At 38.5% G+C, this 18064-nt stretch overlaps 1 protein-coding gene across 5 annotated transcripts in view; it reads left to right on the top strand.

The window, feature by feature from the left end:
- Positions 1 to 18064, top strand: part of CCDC141 (coiled-coil domain containing 141) — a 217023-nt gene that overhangs the window by 117957 nt on the left and 81002 nt on the right. For all 5 annotated transcript variants that reach the window (XM_057551905.1, XM_057551906.1, XM_057551907.1 and 2 more), the window contains one exon: positions 4197 to 4391. In XM_057551905.1, coding sequence (XP_057407888.1) covers positions 4197 to 4391 — 195 coding nt within the window. The remainder of the gene's footprint in view (positions 1 to 4196; positions 4392 to 18064) is intronic.

Raw genomic sequence — 18064 nt, 5'->3', positions numbered from 1 at the left:
AAAGATCAGCTGTTAACCTTATGGGAATTCCCTTGTGTGTTATTTGTTGTTTTTCCCTTGCTGCTTTTAATATGTTTTCTGTATATTTAATTTTTGACAGTTTGATTAATATGTGTCTTGGCATGTTTCTCCTTGGATTTATCCTGTATGGGACTCTCTGTGCTTCCAGGACTTGATTAACTATTTCCTTTCCCATATTAGGGAAGTTTTCAACTATAATCTCTTCAAATATTTTCTCAGTCCCTTTCTTTTTCTCTTCTTCTTCTGGGACCCCTATAATTCGAATGTTGGTATGTTTAATGTTGTCCCAGAGGTCTCTGAGACTGTCCTCAGTTCTTTTCATTCTTTTTTCTTTCTCCTGCTCTGCAGTAGTTATGTCCACCATTTTATCTTCCAGGTCACTTATCCGTTCTTCTGCCTCAGTTATTCTGCTATTGATCCCATCTAGAGTATTTTTAATTTCATTTATTGTGTTTTTCATCATTGCTTGGTTCCTCTTTAGTTCTTCTACGTCCTTGTTAAATGTTTCTTGCATTTTGTCTATTCTATTTCCAAGATTTTGGATCATCCTTACTATCATTACTGTGAATTCTTTTTCAGGTAGGCTACCTATTTCCTCTTCATTTGTTAGGTCTGGTGTTTTTTGATCCTGCTCCTTCATCTGCTGTGTGTTTTTCTGTCACCTCATTTTCTGTCGTCTCTTATCTTACTGTGTTTGGGGTCTCCTTTTCACTGGCTGCAGGTTCGTAGTTCCCGTTGTTTTTGGTATCTGTCCCCAGTGTCTAAGGTTGGTTCAGTGGGTTGTGTAGGCTTCCTGGTGGAGGGAACTAGTGCCTGTGTTCTGGTGGATGAGGCTGGATCTTGTCTTTCTGGTGGGCATGTCCACGTCTGGTGGTGTATTTTGGGGTGTCTGTGGCCTTATTATGATTTTAGGCAGCCTCTCTGCTAATGGATGGGGCTGTGTTCCTGTCTTGCTAGTTGTTTGGCATAGGGTGTCCAGCACTGTAGCTAGCTGGTCGTTGAGTGAAGCTGGGTCTTGATATTGAGATGGAGATCTCTGAGAGATTTTTGCCGTTTGGTATTACGTAGAGCTGGAGGTCTCTTGTGGACCAGTGTCCTGAAGTTGGCTCTCCCACCTCAGAGGCACAGCCCTGATGCCTGGCTGGAGCACCAAGAGTCTTTCATCCACACGGCTCAGAATAAAAGGGAGAAAAAAATAGAAAGAAAGAAAGAGGATAAAATAAAATAAATCTATTATAATAAAAAATAAGAAAAAAATTATTAAGAGTAAATGTATTCAGAAAAAACTTTTTTTAAATTTTAAAAAATAGATTTATTAATTTTTTTAAATAAAGAATAAGAAAAAAATTAAGAAAAAATTTATTAAGAAGAAAAAAATTTTAATTTTTTAAAATAAAAATATGAAAAAACTTATTAAAAATTTTTTTAATTTCTAAAAAATAGAAAATAAGGAAAAAATTATTAAGAAAACATTTATTAGGAAAAAAAATTTTTTTAAGTTAAAAAAAAAAAAAAAACGGACCTAACCCTTGGACTAATGGTGAAAGCAAAGCTATACAGACAAAATCTCACCCAGAAGCATACACATATACACTCACAAAAAAAGGAAAAGGGGAAAAATTAATATATCCTGCTCCCAAAGTCCACCTCTTGAATTTGGGATGATTCATTGTCGCTTCAGGTATTCAACAGATGCAAGCACATCAAGTTGTTTGTGGAGCTTTAATCTGCTGCTCCTGAGGCTGCTGGGAGAGATTTCCCTTTCTCTTCTTTGTTCGAACAGCTCCCGGGGCTCAGCTTTGGATTTGGACCCGCCTCTGTGTGTAGGTCGCCTGAGGGCATCTGTTCCCCGCCCAGACAGGACGGGGTTAAAGGAGCAGCTGCTTCGGGGGCTCTGGCTTACTCAGGCGCGGGGGGAGGGAGCGGTACGGAGGAGGCGGGGCGAGCCTGCGGCGGCAGAGGCGTCGTGACGTCGCAGCAGCCTGAGGCGCGCTGTGCGTTCTCCCGGGGAAGATGTCCCTGGATCACCGGAGCCTGGCAGTAGCGAGCTGCACCGGCTCCCGGGAGGGGCGGTGTGGAGAGTGACCTGTGCTCGCACACAGGCTTCTTGGTGGCGGCAGCAGCAGCCTTAGCGTCTCCTGCCCGTCTCTGGGGTCCGCTCTGTTAGCCGCGGCTCGCGCCCGTCTCTGGAGCTCGTTTAGGCGGCGCTCTGAATCCCCTCTCCTTGCGCGCCGCGAAACAAAGAGGCAAGAAAAAGTCTCTTGCGTCTTCGGCAGCTGCAGACTTTTTCCCGGACTCTCTCCCGGCTAGCACCGAAGCCCGAGCCTCAGCTCCCAGCCCCGCCCGCCCCGGCGGCTAAGCAGACAAGCCTCTCGGGCTGGTGAGTGCTGCTCGGCGCCGAGCCTCTGTGCGGGAATGTCTCCGCTTTGCCCTCCGCTCCCCTGTGGCTGCGCTCTCCTCCGTGGCTCCGAAGCTCCCCCCTCCGCCACCCACAGTCTCCGCCCACAAAGGGGCTTCCTGGTGTGTGGAAACCTTTCCTCCTTCACGGCTCCCTCCCACTGGTGCAGGTCCCGTCCCTATTCTTTTGTCTCTGTTGTTTCTTTTTTCTTTTGCCCTACCCAAGTACGTGGGGATTTTCTTGCCTTTTGGGAGGTCTGACGTCTTCTGCCAGCATTCAGTAGGTGTTCTGTAGGAGCAGTTCCACGTGTAGATGTATTTCTACTGTATCTGTGGGAAGGAAGGTGATCTCCGTGTCTTACTCTTCCGCCATCTTGCCCCCTTACCACAGTTATTCTTGCGTCCATTGATCAAACTATTTTTCTCTTACACAATTACTAGAACAGGTTCTATGAAGTCCATAAAATAATATGTACAGTTTCTCTTTTCAGCATCTACCAACTGCGATTTGAAATGCTACCATTTTGTGTGTATGTACGTGTATTTGTGTGTTTGTAGAAACAGCATGTATTTAATACACTTCATAATGCAGTATATATAAAATTATGTAAAATAGCCGTTTATGTATTGTTAAAGGAAAGAACTATATTTTATTCTTTGTTTATATTCCCCAAGACATCTATCCTAACATGGTCCCAGGTACACAGTATTTAGTTGTCTTGTGAAATAAATGAATGGAAATGATAGCGGTAAATTGCACTAAAATTGTATTATTTTATACAATATAATGCAACAAATGTAACCTAATAATAGGACATTTTGCACTGGGGAGCAAGCCAGGATGGAGTCAGACTGTGATTTTTAAAATTTGGTGATAAATTTCTGATGCTTTAACAAGCAGCATCTGCTCACTGCTCAGTCTCAGCTGAGATGGGTACCAGAAAATTTGCTAACAAGACTCCTATGTGAGAGATAAGCATTATTTTATGAAACTAGATCTGTCTTCAGTTCTTTTGCAAGAAATTTGAATTTCCCTTCAAATAAATGGAATGTTAATATGTTTGATTTACTTCAACTCTTGTTATTTTCTTTCTTCTCTATTTACTGTTTTTCACCCTCATGCAATAGAAAGTAAAAATCTACCTCTTTTCCTTTGTTGAAATGTTTATAAATCATTAATAGTGAAACATTGAGAGGTGAAACTGGGGTCAGGAAGGAGAGAATACTGCACAATAACAGCTATTAACTTTGTGCAGAGTAACAGGTCTTAATTTCAGTTCTAAGTGTAGGCAGATGCACAAACAACCATAGACTATGAGATTTCCCTTCCTTTCTTGTGTGCATTTGCCCACATTGCCAGTGAGACTAAATTGTGGGAGAGAAATGTTTTTATACTTAAATGAATAAAAATAGGTAAAAATGAGTTAGAGATTGAAAAACACTGATGACCATATTTTGGGTATATTTTCAGGTATTGTTAAGGGAAATGGCAAGTGACCTGAATTCAGGGCAACCAGACCCTCCATCAATCACGTATCCCAATTGACCTGCCCCTTTCTACTATCATCCCCTCTCCCTTTTTAGCCTCTTTTCTGTGTCTCTTTCTTTTTTTACCTATGTCTCGGAACTCAAACCTGGAATGTAGCATTGACTCCTTTATGATTTGAAAATAATGACAGGTTGCTGATACATTCAACACATGTAAATGTCCTCTGAGTCTTACCAGAGATTCCAAAGGGGAGGATGTGTAAAATAAACTGAAGCGTGATCTCTTGCAGGAATGGAATTCCGCAGTGCAGAAGCTGAAGACAGAGGCCCTGGGGATTCTGCTCTCCAAGGAGGATGTGGAGAAAGAACACCTACAGCTCTCTAACCAGAAACTGACTTGGCTTCAAGAGGAATTTGGTCGGCTCATGGTGGAAAGGAAAACCTGGTTAAAAAAGGCAAATGACTTTTTTAACAGCGCAAACAAGGTCAGTGTGAGGTGAAGCTGGTGATTTTAGGTCATCAAGGCAAACCAGTCAGAGACCCATGACTTCAACAGGCTGGAGCACGTCACAGAAATCTCGACTCCACTTAGAGTTTCAAAATTGATAGCAGCAAAAAGGAGCTTTTAAAATATATTCCTACTCTGGCCATTATTTTGTACTCAAAACTAAGAGATTCTGTGCTTTGACGTGTAAAAGGTCACTGAAAAAAGAAAACAAAAAACAGGAGAATTTTATCTTAGAGCTCCCATTGTTCTGTTTGAGGTGGACATTTGTGCCAACACGGTAGTGTTTCTCCTGGAGGAATGGAATTATCATAAAATATATCAAGGTTATATTGATATAACCTTGATATATTTGACAAATAATTTGAAAAAAAACCCTTGAAAAAACCAAAAAAACCCTTGAAACTTTTACCAAAAAAACTTTCTCTTTTTAAAAATCCTCTTTCATTTATTAGGTAAAGATACATAAATATTGCAGGCTTTTGGCATGCAAACCATAAGGCTCTGGTTGACTGCCCTGCCTTGGTTTGCCTTTTTGTTTTTTAATTGGAGTATAGTTGATTTACAATGTTGTGTTAGTTTCAGGTGTACAGCAGAGTGATTCAGTTATACATACATATATATCTTTTTTTTCAGATTATTTTCCCTTATAGGTTATTAAAAAATATTGAGTATAATTACCTGTGCTATACAGTAGGTCCTTGTTGGTTATCTGTTTTATATATAGTAGTGGGTATATGTTACTCCCAAACTCCTAATTTATCTCTCCCCACACACTTTGTAAATCAGCCAAAGGGAGATCTTGCTTTGGACTGTTTCCAGGCCTTCTTGAGTGGGAGAAGTGCTCTATTTTCATTTAAGATTGATTGTAGCACGTGGCTCTTACTGCGTGGTAATGTTCATGTGTTCACATCACTTGAGTATCTGAGGATGGCGATAATGTTTGAAAAAATTTCTGCCTTTCCCAATCGAACATACACCTTCAAACTGCCTTATTGGAATTAATACCTTAAATTTCACTGACGTAAAACTGGGCACTGTGACAGAAAATTAATGGGGAACCCACAGAGGGTAGGTATATTGTGATTTAAAGTCATAACATCAGCAATCTGAATACAGTGTCCTGGTAGGTATCAAAATTGTTACTTAATTTTGAATTTTTTACTAATAGGAAACTTGGAAAGCATGAACAGTAAAGTTCCAAAAGAGAGGTGCTAGAATTATGGTAGAAACAAAAACATGTCAAAGAAATATTTGTCAAATTATTGTTGTTTGGGATTTCTTTGTTTTAAGAGAAGAAACACATAATTTCTGGAGCTGTTGAGCTAAGTAAATGGTAAGTGCTGGTTAAATTTCTCTTCAATAGTTCTGTTTTTGAATAAGAGATTTTTAAACTTACATTACACTCTCATTCTACAAAATGAGTGGGTCATCTTCCAGTTAGTTAATGCTGTTTCTAAGGAAAACAGTTATAGAACATGTTGCTATGGTAAAATGCTTCTAGCATAAGCCCTATACTTTATAGTCCTGCAAAATGGAGAATTTTTCTCTCTCTCTCTCATTCTCACTCCCTCACTCTTGCTTTCTCTGCTGTCATTGTCTGGTAGCTTGCCAGGGAAATTTTTCTTCTTACATTATTCTTGGGCCTTGAGGGAGGAAGAATGATATCTCTTGCAATAGTAATTTTTAAAAAATTGAAGAACGGAGTGGTTACTTTTTCAAGCTTATACAGTAATTAAGGTCAAATCCTAACAAATCCTGTTTCTTAACCCTAAAGACTTGACTTCTAGATCCTGTTTCATCATTTGAATGCCCATGGCATTCAAATTATAATTAGTTCAGTTGGGACTTATCCATACTATAGAATTCTTTATAACCAAGTAGTACTTAGAAAGGTTTAGAATTTATTTTCCCTTTTCAAAGCATCAGGGAAATAATTTCCAACTCCAAATCTAAGAATTCAGTTTGAAAGATGATGGCTACTTTTACCTCAGCAAAAATGGAAGATGGAGTTTGGAAAGTAGATGTTTAAATCATGACTCTTGAAATGAGTTATTTACCATATTATTAAGAAACAATAAATGATGAAATAATATAGTAAATAAATCCGTTTAAATTAAAGAAGGAAATTCTTCTCAAGGCTTGTAAATGGCATTTTTCTTTTTGATTTATATTGTAGAATCTCCAAATTTTATAAAATTACCATTTTACCCCATTCTGGGCATAACACTCATAAATAACCCTAGTTAAAATAAAACACTGGAGGGCCTTCCCTGGTGGCGCAGTGGTTAAGAATCCGCCTGCCAATGCAGGGCACACGGGTTCGAGCCCTGGTCTGGGAAGATCCCACATGCCATGGAGCAACTAAGCCCGTGCGCCAAAGCTACAGAGCCTGCACTCTAGAGCCCATGAGCCACAACTACTGAGCCCACGAGCCTCCACTACTGAAGCCCACGCGCCTAGAGCCCGTGCTCTGCAACAAGAGAAGCCACCGCGGTGAGAAGCCCGCACACTGCAACGAAGAGTAGCCCCCACTCGCCGCAACTAGAAAAAGCCCGCGCGCAGCAACAAAGACCCAACACAGCCAAAAATAAAAATAAATAAATCAATCAATTAAAAAAAATAATAATAATAAAGCACTGGATTTAAGGTATTAATATAAATTCAAAATCCCTTAAAATATTTTTTTCTAGTCTGAAAGTTTTGTTTTCACTAGTGAAGGAGTATTTTCAGTTTACATCTTCAATTTATCTCCGAAGCACTGAACTTTCCTTTTGAGAATTCACTTTATTGTGCCTTGAGGGCGCTGGGTTTTTCTGATTGTGATCGTCTACATCCTTGATGAAGCCATGCTGCCAACAGCTGTGAGGGGTCTGAGACTTTTCACCCAACCTTCCAGCTAACATATTAACTTGCCACAGTTCATGGATGCTCACAGAAGACATGTGACTTCTGACTCAGTTTTGAAAGACTTTATTACTCAAAGCAAAAGAGGTAACCAGAGTGTCACATGTCACATCAGTTCCCAAGTCCCAGTTCCCCAGGGGGCGATGCAGATGGACCCCAATGGATGAGGGCACCGCTGCAGGGAAAGAATCCTAAACTTGGGGAATTGGCTGTTTTATAGCAAACAGTAAGCAAGCCTGCTCTTTGTCTCAGAGGAAGATGTTCCTTCAACCCTCAAGGTTGCAAATCCAACACTGAGAATGGCCCAGATAAAGAGGGGTCAGAGTCAGGCATTCTTGACACACCAGTAAGATGGGTAGGAGCAATGGAGACTCGCCCCACACATGCAAATAGGGATGTTAGCACTGTGAAAAAAAAAAAGAGAGCATCAGGGCTTTAAAAAAAGAAACGTACCTCAAAAACCAATTTCACTCTTGATAAATGGAATCATTTTTTAGCAAACAACATCTTGTTCCAAATTTGTTAAAGCTAAGTCAATATTCTTCAATTTCTGTGTCAAATACCAGTGTGAAAAAATGTTAGTGCCATGGGTAATATATAAATTAGTGAATGTAACAGCTTGAGTGTTTTTGCTCAGTAAAATGCAAAACATATGATTTTTTTTTTTTTTAAGATTCTTTTTTTTTTTTTTTTTTAATTAATTTATTTATTTATTTATTTTTGGCTGTGTTAGGTCTTCGTTTCTGTGCGAGGGCTTTCTCTTAGTTGTGGCAAGCGGGGGCCACTCTTCATCGCGGTGCACGGGCCTCTCACTATCGCGGCCTCTCTTGTTGTGGAGCACAGGCTCCAGACGTGCAGGCTCAGTAGTTGTGGCTCACGGGCCCAGCCGCTCCGCGGCATGTGGGATCTTCCCAGACCGGGGCACGAACCCGTGTCCCCTGCATTAGCAGGCAGATTCTCAACCACTGCGCCACCAGGGAAGCCCCAAAACATATGATTTTTAAGATAACCTTTAACTTTTTAAAATTTTGTTAAAATAAAAAGAAATGAATGTCATAATCTCATCTGCAGAATGGACTACTGTTAGTAAGCCTTCCATATCATATTTATTTCTTTTTCATCCAGATTTTTATCATGTGTTTCTGGTATTTTCTGTTGCAATCATCTGGAAACCCTCCTCTTTTCCCCTTCTTTCCTTTTATTGTCACCTGTCCCTCTCTCTCTACCAATTCTATCAATATCTAGGGATATTGTTATTTACTAGAAAAAAGTCACAATAATTTTTTAAATTGAAGTTGCTAAATAAGTAGTGTGGCAAATTTATGAGAATAATTACCCTTTTGCTTTACGGATTCATTTATTTAATAAATATTTATTGAGCAACTACTATGTGTCAGGCACTGTTCTAAATGCTGGGGATATAGCAGAGAACAAAACATACCAAAAAAAATCGATAAGCCAATGTAATTCCAGTATGTGAAATTCAATAAAATATAATTATCACCTAATTGTCCACATTGGCAAGAGTGCCCACTGCCTTTACTCTGTAGTTTCAGGAGTGAAATTGATTACCTTTTAATCCTGCTAGGGGTTAATGATTACCCAAGGCTCAAGAGTCTGTTTCTTACCTAGAGAATGTCTAGTCTTTGGCTTGAGGTGTGACGGTTTGTACCTGGAATGAGCAATAGGTGGCGATGTTAGCACACAGGACTTCAGGAGTAGTGTTGCTACTGATGCTTTTCTTTTTCTTTGTTTTAAATTGAAGTATAGTTGATTTACAACATTATATTATTTTCAGGTGTACAACATAGTGATTCAACGTTTTTGTAGATTATACTACATTTAAAGTTATTACAAAACAATGGCTATATTTCCCTGTGCTGTACAATATATCCTTATTGCTTATCTGTTTTATACATAGTAGTTTGTATCTCTTAATTTCATATTCCTATCTTGCCAGTCCGCCTCCATCTCCCCACTGGTAACCATTGGTTTTTTTCTCTGTATCTGTGAGTCTGCTTCTGTTTTGTTATATACATTCCTTTGCTTAATATTTTAGATTCCACATATAAGTGATAACACAGAGTATTTGTCCTTCTCTCTCGGACTTATTTCACTAAGTATAGTACTCTCTACGTCCATCTACATTGATGTAAATGGCAGACTTTCATTCTTTTTATGGCTGAGTAGTATTCCATTGTATATACATACCACGTCTTCTTGATCCATTCATCTGTTGATGGACACTTAAGTTGCTTCCATATCTTGGATATTGTAAATAATGCTGCTATGAACATTAGGGTGCATGAATTTTTTCAAAACAGTGTTTTATTTTCTTTGGCTATATACCCAGGAGTGGGACTGCTGGATCATGTGGTAGTTCTATTTTTAGTTTTTTGAGGAACCTCCATACTGTTTTCCATAGTGGCTGCACCAGTTTACATTCCCACCAACAGTGCACTCCACATCCTCACCAACTTTTGTTATTTGTGGCCTTTTTGATGATGGCCATTCGAACAGGTGTGAGGTGATATCTCATTGTAGTTTTGATTTGCATTTCTCTGATGATTAGTGATGTTGAGCATCTTTTCATGTGCCTGTTGGCCATCTGTATGTCTTCTTTGGAAAAATGTATATTCAGGTCTTCTGCCCATTTATTATCAGATTATTTTGATGTTGAATTATATCAGCTGTTTATATATTTTGGATATTAACCTCGTATCGATCATATCATTTCCAAATATTTTCTCTCATTCAGTAAGTTGTCTTTTTCTATTGTCGATGGTTTCCTTTTCTGTGTAAAAGTTTTTAAGTTTAATTAGGTCCCAATTTGTTTATTTTTGTTTTTGTTTCCTTTGCCTTTGGAGACAGATCCAAAAACATATTGCTATGATTTATGTCAAAGAGTGTTCTACCTATGTTCTCTTCCAGGAGTTTTATGGTTTCAGGTCATACATTTAGATCTTTAATCCATTTTGATTTTATTTTTGTATATGGTGTGAGGAAATGTTCTAATCTCATTCTTTTGCGTGTAGCTGTTTAGTTTTCCCAGCACCACTTATTAAAGAGACTGTCTTTTATCCACTGTATATTCTTGCCTCCATTGTTGTAGATTAATTGACCATCGGTGTGTGGGTTTATTTCTGGGCTCTCTATTCTGTTCCATTGATCTATGTATCTGTTTTTGTGCTAGTATCATGCTGTTTTGATTACGCAGCTTTGTAACATGTAGTCCGAAGTCAGGGAGCATGATATTTCCAGCTTTGTTCTTTTTTCTCAAGATTCTTTGGCAATTCAGGGTCTTTTGTGGTTTCATATAAATTTTAGGATTATTTGTTCTAGTTCTGTGAAAAATGTCGTGAGTATTGATTGCATTAGATCTGTAGATTGCTTTGGGTAGTATAGACATTTTAATAATATTAATTCCTCCAATCCAAGAAAATGGAATGTCTTTCCATTTCTTTGTAACATCTTCACTTTCCTTTATCAATGTTTCGTAGTTTTCAGAGTATAGGTCTTTCACCTCCTTGGTTAAGTTTATTCCTAGGTATTTTATTCTTTTTGATGTGATTTTAAATGAGATTGTTTTCTTGCTTTCTCTTTCTGATAGTTCATTATTAGTGTACAGAAAAGCAACAGATTTATCTGTGTTAATTTTGTATCCTGGAACTTTACTGAATGCTGCTGATGCTTTTCATAAACCAGATTCAAGTGGAGATTGAGGCATGTAACTCAAAGAACCCGAGATACTCCCTTTTCATTTTAGAGTTATATGCTGCATTCGGTGAACCTATTTGCTAAATCACTTAGCCACAAATACAAGTATGGGTTGATTGTCAACACTGGATGATAGCTGATTGGAGAAGAGTTTCTCTGGTTACCAGATGTTGCTAAGAGTTATGAGGACATGCATGAAATGTGAACATAGCACCTGTTATCATAACTCATCTTGATCCCCTCAAGTTTTCATCCTTCATGATTATAGATGATCTCATTTATTATATTTCTAGCACATTCACAAAAAAGAAGCTCTGGTTAATATGTATTAATAACCCAAAATCTATTTATCACTGTTTAGGGAATGTGGTTTGAATCAGAGATAAATATATATAATATATTTCAAGAGCAGAACAGTATGAGCCTGTATTTATATGACAACGATGATTGAACCTAAAGCTGTAAAACATGACTGATGGGTCACAAAGTTTCATTCCCATGCTTTCCATTCCCAGCCATATGATTTCATTGGGGAAAGCAAGCAGGGGAGACCGAGGTCAAAACTACATGGTCTGGTTCTTGGGTGATCGGCCTGAAAGCACAGGTGAAGCAAAAGTTGGGGCAGCCAGAGGAACATAATGGAAGCACTTTGAAATATAATAATTGTTATGGCTTCTACTGCTTCTGCCATCACTGCTGAAAAGTTGATGTCTTTTAAAAAGATGATGTTGCTTTTTCAAGATATTTACAGTGATACAAAACAGCAATGCCTACAGCAACATTATTGTTTCAGACAAAAACAAAATAATTAAGCACTGAGTTTGGTACATTTTAAAAAATTTATATACATACCATTCTACCTTTTTCAAATTAGATACATTTTAGCCAAGATGTGAGAAACAATTAAATAAAATGGTCCAGTTGTACTACAGATTGAAAGAAGAAACCTGTCCAAGTAGAAGATCCAAAAAATATTATCCAGAAGGAATTTGTTGAAGTGACAGAAATGAATTCAAGAAATTAAGCTAATTGTCACTAGACATCAAAGAAAGTATAATTACTTTCAGTTTCATAATTCTTAAGCAGCCTGTCTCCGATTTCTCACTTCCAGAGCAACTTCCATTTCTCTTAGAAAAGCAACTTGCTTTTATTCCCTCCCTTCTTCCACATTTGCCTTCAGCTAGTATGTTGTCATGCGTCATACGGGTACTTGAGCTAAAGCAGTGAAAGATACAATCCTTGCCTTTAAGACCCCATCAGCCTTGTTTAGAGGAGAGACAAGGAAACAGAAGTGTTGTGTGCTGTGGGAAAAGCCATGATGGAGTAAGCCTAGAGCATTAGGGAACACAGAAGAGATCCTTAACCTGACCCAGGGAAGGTATCAAGCAAGGCTTCTCTTAGAGGAGGGACCAGTGAGCTAAATTTGGAAGGCTGGGCAAGAAGGGATTAGGGGAAGGCTACATGGTACAATGTTGCTTGGGGAACCTCAGGTAATTTATTTTGCCAGGAGCATAGGGTATAAGCTGGGAGTGATGAGAGGCAAAAAGTGGTAGAAGAGGCAAGGGGTCAGGAACGGTCTTGAATAGCATGCTAGGAAGTTTCTGTCTTATGCTAAACCTGTCCTTAAATATGCAGAGATATTAAGGTCTTGCAAAAATCATCATGAGGCAAACCTCCTCCTGTAGACGCAGATGATATCTTAATTTAATCTGCTCCTGTGCTCCCTCTGAGGATGGTTTTAAAACTCGTGGTTTTCGAGCTCAGGGACAGGCTATTTATTTATTTATTTATTTATTTATTTAACGTCTTTATTGGCGTATAATTGCTTTACAATGTTGTGTTAGTTTCTGCTGTATAACAAAGTGAATCAGCTATATGTGTACATATACCCCCATATCTCCTCCCTCTTGCGTCTCCCTCCCCCTCTCCCTATCCTGCCCCTCTAGGTGGTCACAAAGCACCAAGCTGATCTCCCTGTGCTGTGCAGCTGCTTCCCACTAGCTATCTGTTTTACATTTGGTAATGTATATATGTCAATGCCACGCTCTCACTTCGAGGGACAGGCTATTTAAACCACAGTAAACATTTGATAAAGATGGCTAAACTATTAACATACAATTATTAAATATCTGTCTAAAATAGAAAAAATATCAAAATCAAGGAATACCTGTAACATCTTACATTTCTCATGAAAGCCCACAACTCAGTCTACATTTAATAGTCTTATCATCAAGACACTCAGTTTTGTTGTCACTCACTCATGAATATCTTTCACAATAACGCTATCAACTGAATACTAAGGTATGAATGTATTAATTGGTTTCCCTTCTGTGCATAATTTCAGACTGTTGCTCCCCTCCATTGGCAGTAAATATATTCTTCCTTGTATTACAGATATTTCTGGGTAGATTTACTTCCCTTTGCTAAATTAAAATTCCTTTAGGGTAAGTAACATGTCAATTTTACTTTGTGTTCACCAGAACACCTAGAACAGTGTCTTCCAGGTAGTAGATGCTCAATAATTATTTGAATGAGTTAAAGCAGTGGAACATTAGAAACTGTGGAGGTTCAAGGCCAACTAACTACATTATATTGTTCATAAGAGATTATATTGATCCAAGGTAGTTGGGATTAGATCATTTTGAAAGAGAAGAGCTTAATTACTTTAATAAACAGGAACACAAATTTCAAGTTCAATCTCTGTGTCATATCTGAGAAGGAGGGTAGTGATGTAGAAAGAGACTTGTCATCACCCGTATCACCTCCTCTGAGAGGTCTTCACGCAGCATTAATTGCTTATTTCTTATTATTCCCATAGTATTTCTCTGTGCTCCTTAGAGAGAGATTGTCTTAATCATCTTTGTATGACACCTAGTGTTCAAAACATTTTGTTGAATGAATGAATAAATGATTGGCTATGTGACGAATCAATTTACATTTTGAGCTTGAGTTTACTCTTTTCTAAAATGGTCTAACACCTTGACGGGGTGACCTTGAGAGACCTGTGCTCAGAGCGGCAGATGACACGGATGAGGACCAGGGCTCAAGGTCCTCGCCAGCTCTGACGTGCTGGCATTCTTTGATTTTACTATGTACACAGACTTTTTTTTTTTTCTTTTTAAAGGACAGTTTTTGGCAAGAGTCGTATTCTTATTTATTTATTTTTATATTTATTTTTGGCTGTGTTGGGTCTTCGTTTCTGTGCGAGGGCTTCCTCTAGTTGCGGCAAAAGGGGGCCACTCTTCATCGCGGTGCGCGGGCCTCTCACTGTCGCGGCCTCTCTTGTTGCGGAGCACAGGCTCCAGACGCGCAGGCTCAGTAGTTGTGGCTCACGGTCCCAGCTGCTCCGCGGCATGTGGGATCTTCCCAGACCAGGGCTCGAACCCGTGTGCCCTGCATTGGCAGGCAGATTCTCAAACACTGCGCCACCAGGGAAGCCCCACATATGTATTTTTTTCTGTTTGTTGCTTTAAGAACTAACCCTACTCGAGAGTATTTTCTTTAGCTAGTTTAAAAAGAAAAAAAATATTTAATAAACAAGTATGTAGCCAAATGCAGTGCTGAAGAGACAATCATCATATAGCTTTATATTTTTTTTCCTGCTTCTGAGTGTCATCTGACAATGCCGATAGCCTTATTCTGTTGGGTTTCTGCTTTTGGGTATGGTTTGATTGCCTTGGTTTGTCATGGGGAAGAGATATTCTTAGGCAGCTACCTCCATGTAAGTGAACTCCTGGAGAAAGCGAGTTTGTCTTTCAATCAACTGTATCACCCAACAGGAAAAAAAATAAAAATAAAAATAAAAATAAATAAAATGGTCTAACAATTCTACTTCAGGGAACATTCAGTAATGAAAGTTCTTAAAATCAGTGATAAATGTACAGAATCTTTGCAGGGGAGAATTGGAGTGTAAACAAATAAATGGAATTGTGGAGTATTAAGTGAATATATAGAAACATTTGCTAGGATGACACTTTTGTAACATAATATAATGGATTTTGGAACCAGGCTGCCTAGGTATGAATCTGGTCTCAGACATTTATTAGCTCTGTGACCTTGGGCAGTTACTTAACTTTCCTGTGCATCTGGCTTTCTAATCTGTAAAATAGAAATAATAATTATATGTGCCTCACAGAGTCCTTGCTTTATCTAGATGAGTTAATACATGACTAGTGCATAGAGCGGCCAAGCACGTCTACGTGCTAGCCATTATTTGTCATTATATATGCATTTAATACTGCGCTCGCCACTTTAACATGACCTCAGTGCTTTTGTTCATTTTCATACCTGCTCCACAGATTTCCATAAACATTTGTTGAATAAATGAAAAAAAAGTGCTTTGCACATTGCAAATGGACATATTCCATGTTAATATTCCCCAGATCATCCTAAAACCATTTAGGTCAATTTTGATAAAAGAAAACCAGAAATTATAAAGTGACTAGCTGACTAAAGTTCTACCTATGGGTCTAGTTTATATATCTCTAAGATGGACTCATCTCATAAAAAGTAAGAAATGGTCAATACATAAAGTTCCTCCAATTCCTTGTTAATCAAAGGCTTCAGATACACTCCACTTTCAATCCCAAATGCCTTCTGGTCCAGTGTTTTTTTTAGCTTTTCAAATTGTGAGGTAAAACCCTGCTTCAGGTGCCTGTGATTTTAAACACCTCTCAGTAACGTCACTGATCAACCTTGTAACACTTGTAACACGGAGGGAGTTCTGGGGCCCAGAAGCAACAACTTTGAAGAGGCAAGGAATAAGCCAGAGCAGTAGTAGGAGGCAGCAAGTTATCAGGAGATGAAAATTACATCACCCTGTTGCCCCCGTCTTCATGGCATTTGAAAGCTTGCACAGGACCTGAATTAGGAATCAGCTTGCCAAACTGGGAGCCACCAGAAGTTATCTCAGGTAATGTTTAGGAAAAGACACTGAAGCTTTTGGTCTTTTCAAAAACTGAACCCAGAGGAAAATTGAATCTCTGCAGATAGTGGAGTTCAGTGCTCGAATTAGAAGCTGAGTTAAGTTTTGCATCCTTGCTAATTATAAAGGTTCTGACCAAACTCATTCTCCAGCCTTGGGATTCATGAAAGGAAATGTTCAGGGTTCTACAGTGGTTTTTGTCTTCTTTCTTTTAATGTTGTTTCTCTTCAAATTAGTCAAGAAGTAAACAATATTACTTATTAAACATCTTTGTGAAACAGCACGATATAAGAATTATGCTGCATGATTCATGGTTCCTGCTAAACGTATTAATCTCATAGATATTTTTAAAGGAATCAAATGTGCCAAGTCTTGATATCATCTCTGTTTGATTTGGTGCAGCCTGCTTGGGATCCTGTGCTTAACAAGGGAAAAAGGAAAGATATTTATTAGCATCTTAGAACACAAAACCTAAGCAACTCCTTACTCTTTCCCAAACCAGGGCCAAAAGAGCTGATTCGTCTCCTCCTTGTCTGCTTGAGAACTGAGTGGTGCTATATAAAGTAGTCAAGAAGAGCTAGAACCCAGAGGGAGAAAATATTATCCTTGTGCCTATATCCTTGTTTATTCCAGTCCACTCATAAAACCTCTATTTGACCTTCACACAAGGTTTGAAGAAAGAGGGGATGTGAAGGAAAAAAACCTAAATGTAAAATATTAATTCCAAAGACGTTTATGTGGAGGTCACAGTGTTCTTGCTGGAAATAACCTGTTCTGTACCATGTGTGCAACAAAGAGATTCTTTCCAGACTGGATCCAGTATATCAGGTTCCTTACGGATCTGGTAAATACACAAGCACTCAGTTCTATTCTGGGGGTAGATTAAGTGAGAACAATGATACTTAGATCATTTTCTATGTGGGAATAAGGGAAACGAGCTTTGCATGTGATTCAGACAATCGCAGACAGTAAAATTTTGAAAGAGGTCTCCTCTTAAAATTAAGAAATTTAACTCTATCTGTGTCTGTAGATTATTCCCATTAGGGTTAAGTTAGGATTAAGGGTAAGGGATAAGCTCTCTTACAGCATCCAGCCCATCTTACCTACAGTAGATCTTTGTAAGTATATTCGTTGAGCCAATGAAGGAAAGAAATGACTCACCTCCTTTCTACTGCTATAGTTCTATTAAGTGTGATACATAGAGCAATTCATAAATACTTTCCTGACACTTTGATCTTTCTGAGAAAAAGCTCTGGAAGAAACTCTGGCTATTTTAATTGTAAGTTATGGGTTATACTGGTCCTTGATCTACCACCTCCTCCTTCTAGTGAATGTTTAGCTCTTCGATTTATTTCCGTGCCATTAGGAAGCGATACTTTTACGATAACCTTCAATAGGGTGGAGTCACATCACGCATGCGTTTAATGTACAAGTGGCTTTAGAATCCAACTCCTCTGAAGATGAGACCAGTGGCCAAGGATCTGAGAGTAGCAGCTGTTCAGTGGGGACACGAGGAGAAAAAGCCACGTAGGATGAGTGACGGGCAGCAGGTGGCCGTGCTCTTCTCAGTGATTTTTCAAAGATGTGTCTGATCAATCAACATTTAGAGTAAGAACCAGCAAATATTTTCTGAGTACTTACTACATTTCCACCATCGTGCCCTTGTAATTTTCATATGTTTTCCTTCTTTAATTCTCAACAATAAACATGATATTTAGTAAGGTTATAATGGCTTAATGTTAAGATAGAATGGACTTAAACTTACAGGCAAGAAAAAGCACTTTTGAAGTCTGTATCCTTTCCCCATTCACAGTAAGAACTTGAGAATTATCTTAAAGAAAGAATGAAGTGAATGTCCTGACATCTAAGTATAGATTTATCCTTATTTCTTCCTTTATCCTAGCTCGGTGGCTCTCAGTCCTAAGTGTGAGTATGTATTACTGTAAACATATATTAAACTTTAAACATGATTTAAGGGAGTTCATGATTATTTTGACTATACCAGATTTTTGCTTTAGGCACTGACTTTAAAACTAACCCTTGATTAACAAGGGACTCCAATTTATTCAAAATAAGCAATAAAATTAAAAATATAAAACAAAATT

The sequence above is a fragment of the Balaenoptera acutorostrata genome, chromosome 8 (assembly GCF_949987535.1).
Source record: "Balaenoptera acutorostrata chromosome 8, mBalAcu1.1, whole genome shotgun sequence".
Lineage (NCBI taxonomy): Eukaryota > Metazoa > Chordata > Mammalia > Artiodactyla > Balaenopteridae > Balaenoptera > Balaenoptera acutorostrata.
This window is presented reverse-complemented; position numbering and strand designations above follow the sequence as displayed.